The sequence below is a fragment of the Chelonoidis abingdonii genome, chromosome 2 (genome assembly GCF_003597395.2).
Source record: "Chelonoidis abingdonii isolate Lonesome George chromosome 2, CheloAbing_2.0, whole genome shotgun sequence".
NCBI lineage: Eukaryota > Metazoa > Chordata > Testudines > Testudinidae > Chelonoidis > Chelonoidis abingdonii.
Window position 1 is genome coordinate 214,227,837 of NC_133770.1, and position 7,753 is coordinate 214,235,589.

General features: G+C 46.1%; 1 protein-coding gene across 4 annotated transcripts in view; it reads left to right on the forward strand.

Moving 5' to 3' along the window:
• Positions 1 to 7,753, forward strand: part of METTL4 (methyltransferase 4, N6-adenosine) — a 36,809-nt gene that overhangs the window by 308 nt on the left and 28,748 nt on the right. For 3 of the 4 annotated variants that reach the window (XM_032772520.2, XM_032772518.2, XM_032772521.2), the window contains exons 2-3: positions 878 to 1,372; positions 7,543 to 7,608. In XM_032772520.2, the coding sequence (XP_032628411.1) occupies positions 956 to 1,372; positions 7,543 to 7,608 (483 nt within the window). In that variant the 5' untranslated portion in view covers positions 878 to 955. Of the gene's footprint in view, positions 1 to 20; positions 344 to 877; positions 1,373 to 7,542; positions 7,609 to 7,753 lie in introns of those variants that run through there. The other variant, XM_032772519.2, reaches the window with a different exon arrangement.

The following is a 7,753-nucleotide window of genomic DNA, read 5'->3' on the forward strand; positions in this document are numbered from 1 at the left end:
CAGTTTCTGAGATTGAGGGGCCAGTACTTGGGGTTCACATAGGCAGGGCACACGGGGCTTCTCTGGGACCTGAGCAGGGGTCCCACGAGCGGCCTCGCTCTCCCCCCAGTCAAGGCGCTGCCTAGGTCGCGGGCCAGCGCGGCGAGGCAGAGGCCCGGGACAGCCGTTGCCGGGCGAAACAGGGGCAGGTGGCTGGAGGGCCGAGTGCATAACAACAATCAGGGCAAAAGCTGGGTTTCCGTAGGGCTGGCTGCGATTGGCGCTGCAGGCCCTTCCAGATGTCAGGTGACCCGACCGACCGCCTCTCTGCCCACCCTGAAAGTTGCAGAAGTCTGACCACGCTGTGTGTGAATTCGTGGCACGTTATTTTCAAAGGGAGACTCGCGCATTCCTGTGTCAGGGGTTGTCTAGCACGAGATCTCCGTTTACCTAAACACTGTCAGAGCTGCTAAAGGGATAATCATGGAGTAGGGAATTGTGGCATGTTATAACAGGCATTTATTCTGTATATTCTAGAGACGCTTGTGAAATAAACGTACAGTAAGAGTACTATGGCGAGAGAGTTTAAAGGCTGGAGTTTGCAGAGTTATTAACTGCATGGTGGGGGTCAGCAACAGCAGGGCCGGGGAGGGTAGGGGAATGTAGTACAAATTACCGGGCCCGGCGGTCTGGAAGGGGGCCCAGGGCCCAGCTTCATCGGCCCTGTTTAGCAGGTCCACCTTTGCTGGGGGGCCCGAAATTTTTTTTTCACTGGGGCCTGAGCCCACTCTCTGCGGCCCTGGCAAGAGACTGTATGTGTGAAATGCTTAGCATACTTTAGGCATTGTTTTAATACACTTTAATAATTCTATAAAGTCTGCTTTTGTATTAATTACAGGAAAAACCTAAACTGGAAAGCGAGTATGAATTTCAGTTCCAGTTTCTCAGAGACTGTTCTTAAAAAGGAGAGAATGTGATGTCTGTGGTGCATCAGCTGTCAGTTGGGTGGCTACTGGATCATCTTTCCTTCATCAACAATGCTAGTTACCAGCTTTGCCCCTCCTGCCAGTGCCCTGCTCCCTCAGCTTCTCACGTTGCTCCTGTTTCTTCTGCTCCTTCTACAGAGGATATTATTGCTCCTTCCACTGTTGATACTACTTACTCTACTGGAGCTGCAGTAGAGAGAACAGGGGCAACACTAAAGAAAAAATATGTGTTTCGGGAAGAGTTCTTTCATGTTTTTAAGCCCCATATAGTTTCAACTTCCGAACAGAAGCCCCAGCAAGAAAGCTCTGATGCTGGTCCGAGGGAGGGGAAAGGCAGTGACAATGGAACAGAGCAGCACGAAGGAGCCAAGAACAGCGATGGGGATCCGATTGCCAGTGCTAGAAAGGTATGGTCTACAGGAGGAAAAAAAGACAATTAATAAAATAACTGTGCATCTATCATAACAACTTCTTGTAAATTGTCTTGCTACTTTCTGAAATAAGTTAAAGCACAAATTGTTGGCGGGTGGGGTGAGGAGGAAGCATATCCACAGCAGATTTCAAAATGTGAAAGAGCTCTGCACTTAAAAGTTGTGTGAAACCAAAGACTTTGCTAGATACTCGCAGGGATTTACCCAGCTCCTTAACAAGATGATGTCAGGGCCTTGTGGCTCATGACCTCATTTTCAAGCTATTAGTCCTGTACAGTTTAGCATACATCTGCTAAACACCTATGGTCTGAATTTTCAGAAGTGCTGAGCTGACTTCAGTGTGAGTTGCTCAGTTCCTCTGAAAATTAGCAGATGCCTGCCCAGCAAGCTTAGAAATGACTTTTTAATTGCTTGTTTTTGATTTCTAATGTTTTCTAACTTCTTGAGGGAAAACTAGCCACATACAGAGTTGGACTTTTTGTGTACTGCTATTTTAAAATTATTTTTACCCCTCCCCCTAAATAATTACTCCTCTCTAAAATAAATCTATGGCCAGATCTTTAGATGGTGTAAATTCACCGATTTAAGTGGAGCTGTGTTGATATCTGATATCCTCTATTTTTTTCTTCTAAATAACATTTCTAAAATGGCTGGGTGGTTTCTATTCAAACTTTTAAAAAAGAGTAACTTTGGCTGAAATCCATCATGAATCACTTCAGCCCAAAAGAGCAATGTTAGGAAGAAAAGACTGAAAAGAGACCTTTGTAATGGAACTTTAGATGCTTAGGTAACCTTACAGTAGTGATGTTCTGTAAAAAAAAAAAAAAAAAAAAAAAAATACTTTGGGCAACATGTTAGACTCTGAATGACTTCTTGGTTAAAACATGCTCAATTTATAAACAACTGGCATATCTATTTTTTTAACAACTATTTTTTTACAAACAGTCTCAGATCTGAGAGTCAAGTTGTTGAGGTTTTGTTTGTTTGTGTTTTGGCTAATGCCTAACCATCGGTGACAAAGCTGCAATTAAACTTCACAATTTTGTTGATTATGTGTAAGCTTGAAAAGTATGCAGTTCACTACTGATTTTAAATCAATAAAAGCTTGTTAGTCAAATAAACAGCTATACCTCTGAAAATGCTCTTGGTCCAGATATGTTATTTAGAAAGCACCTTTCATTACACACTCTGTTTTCTGACTCTACTACATCTTTTACAGCATTTGTTGGCATATTTGCTGTTCTATATTAAATCTGTTACACTCTTTGAGTGTGCCTGGGTATGCAGTATGTCCATTGGAGAACTGACTAGGTTTAGGATATATACAGTAGAATCTTAGAGTTATGAACACCAGAGTTAGGAACTGACCAGTCAGCTACATACTTTATTTGGAACTAGAAGTATACAGTCAGGTGGCAGCAGAGACCTGTGTACTGTGTTAAACGTACATTACTAAAAAACGAAGAGTTCTGTTTCTGTGCCTGTTTCATTTAAATTAAGATGGTTAAAAGCAGATTTTTTTTGCATAATAAAGTTTCAAAGCTGTATTAAGTCAATGCTCAGTTTTGAAACTTTTGAAAGAACAACTAGAACGTTTTGTTCAGAGTTACAAACATTTCAGGGTTACAACCAACCTCCATTCCCAAGGTGTTCGTAACTCTGAGGTTCTACTGTATATATTAAAGTCTCTTCATGCTGTATTATTGAAAATTTAATAAAGATGGGCAAAATAATGGATCTCTGGACTTTGTCAATTGTTATTGCACTTCATTTATTGACCCCCAAAATAAAAACAAATATATATATATATATATTTTTATATTATATATATATATGTATAAATACAAGGGCCTGACTCCATCTGAAGCCCTAGAGACTGCTAAACAAAGGCTCACAGCACTGGCTACCAGGCTAAGGAGATACACTAGAGAAGCAGAGGCCAAAAAAGTAAATGCCCTGTTCTCCAAAGAACATTGCGCCAGTGTACATCCCAATGCAATCAACAACACAATAAAGGCAGAGCCCACCAAGCAGCACGAAAAACTTGAACGGCCGTCACTGGAAGAACATATGGGAGAAAGAGAAGACCATAACGCCAGTGGCTAAGTGGCTGCAGAACCTGAGAACGGAGCAACAGGCAATCTCCCAGAACAAGAAACCAGTCACCATCACAGTTAAGAAGATATCCAGCACAGCAGGGTCAAGAAGCATGAACGAGGCTGACAGCAACTGGACGAGACACTATCACAACCTACTGGCTAAAGAAACTAACAGCAGTGCTCGTAACGCGTCAGCAACACCGATAACGCTGCTACAGCAGCGCCCCACTCAAACTGGCTACACATAGGAAGCGACAAGTGCGATCATGGAAAGACCCCTGACAAGGAACAAGACCCTCCAACTACCGGCCAATAACTCATGCCCCCCACAAATGGAAATGTCCTATCAGGCATCATACGCTGCCAAGCTACAGACCATACTGGGCCAGTACATGAGCACAGCTCAGGAAGGGCATTGGAACAACACCGCAAAGAAGCTCCAAACACCAGTTGCTTCATAGATAAGCGAGTCGCCCAAGATCATAGGTCTAGACAGCCAATCTGAGGCACAGCCTGGATTGACTACAGGAAAGCCTATCACTCATGCCCACACGTGGATTCTAATGCATGGGTCTGGCCACTATAACAAAGTCAACAGGAACACTAAGGACCTCCTCAAGAGCTCAATGGGACTATGGACCGACAACACTGGAAGTCAACCTTCAAGGCAGCTTGCACAAGTGCCTCAATGGCAGGGCATATACCCAAGGTGATCACTGTCCGCCGCTAGCTGTGTCTGCCATAGGTAAACCCGCCTCCAACGCCATCAGATAATCTCAAGGATGATACGGTACAGTCAGAGATGGACATACATCCAGCGCCCTCCTCTACAATGGAGACATCTAAGCTGTAATGCTAACCAATGAACGAGATAACATTCGACTCGCTAATCCCACCTGAGCAGATATAGCAGTGGGTAATCGGATTCATTCGGTCGGAACTTGGAAGAGTGCTGACGCGGATGGTAGTGAAGCGAGAAAGGTAGTCCAAGATGTGTGGGGTGAACTACCGAGCGGGCCACAATAGTAGACATACAGACCAGCTACAAGTATCGCTTGGCGTCGCAAAGTTACACATGGGACACCACGATAGTGAGGCAAGGAAACAGCAACATCCAAGTATCACCACAGGATAAGAGCAGGTCCTCGAAGAGCCAGCTCAGTGGGAAGAACAGATCCACGCGCATCGAACAGATAACGCCTGTTCCGGTCATCAGATTGCCCTGCGGTCATCAGACTGCCCTTGCTGGTATCGCTGACTGGCCAAAGGAGGGGCATGGAATGCTGCCGATGTAAGCACCGGAAGCTCCTCACAATGCACGGAGGTTTCCCCACCACCCACAGTCCAACACCCAAGACTGATACCAGCACGAAAGAAGGCGGGCGGGGCACATGGTGAGCGTCAAAGCACTGTCGGCTGGACGAAACCCAGGAACATCCAGGAGTAGCATCAGTAAGATGCCCCCAGAAATGAGCTGCTGAAGAGATGCCTGAAGCAGCCACAGACATGGCAGGAAGACAGCAGAAGAAGTGCCATGGCGAGACAAGACCTCGCATGGGATGTACATCGCAGATGCTGAGGTGCTGCCATTGGGAAATCCTACCAGTGGCTGGAAAGGGCTGGACTAAAAAGACAGCACTGAGGCACTGATCATAGCAGCCCAGGGAACATAAGGCACGTGAGCACCAAGATCCACTGTGAAGCAGGGGTCTACCACACTAGAGAGGACTCCAAGGTGCAGACTGTGAGAGAGCTCAAGACAGTCAAACACATAGTGGCAGGGTGTAAGAGTCAGGCAGACACATACACTGAAACACGCGACAACAAGTGTCTGGCATTGTGTAGCAGGGAACATCTCACAGCGTAACTGGGCTAGACCTCCCAAGACCAGATGGAGATTCCACAGAAGTTGTGGAGAATAGCAGGGCTAGCTTCTGTGGACTTCAGATCCAACGGACGGCAGTACTGGCATATCACCAGACATTGTGTAATAGAAACCAGGACCGTAGAAGACAGCGGTGTGATAGGATATAGCAGGCCAAGTGACAGCAACTGAGGAAAGAAGGACTTATGAAGAAGGGCTGGAGAAGTCAGGGCCTGAAAGAGGACGCTAAGAGGATGTGGAAAGTTGAAGGCCCAATGGTCCCAGTGGTGGTAGGCCAGCAACTCGGGCTGTGACTCCTAAGCTGGCTGAGTGCTCAACAGATCCAGGAACAACATCAGAGCTCTCTGTCTCATAAGACAGCGGGCAGTGCTAGACAGCTCAGATACTGCGGCAGAACCCTCAAACTCCCAGGCCTCTGGTAGAGGACCCGAGGTTGAGGAAGACACATACCACCCATAGGGGTGAGAGGGGAATTTTTTTTTTATATATATATAATATATATATTTACTTTAATAGCAAATATTGTTTTACAACTGCAGGACTATACTTATGCTTTTCACAAGATTGTATTTAAAGAAAGTTTATTTGCCAAGGTTGATTAAGTAGTTCTGAGGGTTATTTTTTTAAATTAACATGGTAAGGGTGTGTAAACATATTTTGTGCCTGGGCTTGAAAGTTTTCATGACAATTTTGCTGATGTGTTGCATGTAGCATTCATTGAAATACAGAAATATGAGGTTCATCTGTTCCCTTTAAATTTTGTGTATATGATGTATGGGCTAAATCAACTTATGGGCTGTATCTTTCTGGAGTTAGGTGACAGTTTCTTGTTGGCAATAACCTGGGCTTGGCAACCAAACAAAGATTGCATAGCATTTTCATCCGGAGACAGAAAAGCTAAGCAGTGAAGATTAGAGTTAATATGAGCTGTGAAGTGGCATATCATTGAATAGCACTGGCAAATAGGCTGATACAGGCTCTGACAGCACAGATTATCGTATATACTCGTTCATAAGCCGAATTTTTTTAGTAAAAAGGGAAGCACCAGAGAAAGGAGTCGGCTTATGAACGGGTATAGAGAGGGAGAGGTGGGACACAGCCACTCCCCCAGTAGAAGGAACAAGGAGAGGCAGCAGAGCCAGAAGGGAAGAGTCGGGGCTAGAGTCTCGCTGCTTCTGGCCAAGCTGCTCTTCCGCCCAGCCTCCGAAGCAGCTGCAGCTCTGGGGCTGGCAGGCTGCAGCCATGCCGCTTGGCCCCACCCCTCAGAGCAGGCTGTGGCTGCACCCCCCCCGGCCCACTGGAGCATGCTGCAGTCATGCTGCCTGGCCTGCTGGAACATGCGGCTGCTTTGCCCGGTCTGGCCCGCCGGAGCAGACTGCGGCTATGCTGCTCAGCCTGCTGGAGCAGCTCCAGCCAGGTCAGAGATAACATCCTCCCCTGACCCTCCCCAGATAAGGTGGGAAGGGATGGGATGAGGACAGTGTGTGGGGGAGGGGGAGGTGTCCCAGGCCAGGCCAGGGTGGGTCATATGGGAGGTGGTCACAGGGGTTACTCCCCTGACTTCCAGCTTCTCCCCCCCACCCCAAAATTTCTCTACCAGTTGCTGTCCCAGCCTGCCAGGGTAAGCAGCTGGCGTGCTGGGACACTTTGTTTGCTTAGGTTTACCTCCGTACTTGCAGACACTCGAGGTAAACAAAACTTCTTGGCCCACTAGCAGCTTATCCTGATGGCCCGAGAGCCAAAGTTTGCTGATCCCCGAATTATAGGGTCGGCTGATGAACAGGTTATAAAAATTTTCCATTTTTACTTATCCATCTTGTGGGTGGGATCGGCTTATAAATGAACCGGCTTATGATCGAGTATATACAGTTTTAAAATGACTGTGGCACCATCAGAAGCTGACTATGACAAAGGACTTAAATTCATAAAAAGAAGGGTATGGTAAATTGTTACAAGCTCTGAAGGCATGTACAGGCTGTGTGTACTATATGCTGAACCGTAACCAGTTGCCAGCGTCCCCCCATGCTCTGTATGTTTCCCCCGATGACCAACGACTGACACATCAAACCCTTTGTATCACCTTTCTTTAATAGTTTCTCTAGCATATTTTTGCCATGTAGTAACACAGCTGATATTTTTTTCCCATATTTTGTTCACTGCAGAAACGTAAAAGAAAGTGTAGTGTGTTCAACCAAGGTGAACTGGATGCTTTAGAATACCACACAAAGGTAAGCCTGAGCAATAGTAAGTAACAATGACAAGTTACAGTATAAGCAGCAGAGAATCCTGTGGCACCTTATAGACTAACAGACGTTTTGGAGCGTGAGCTTTCGTGGGTGAATACCCACTTCGTCAGACGCAGGTAGTGGAAAT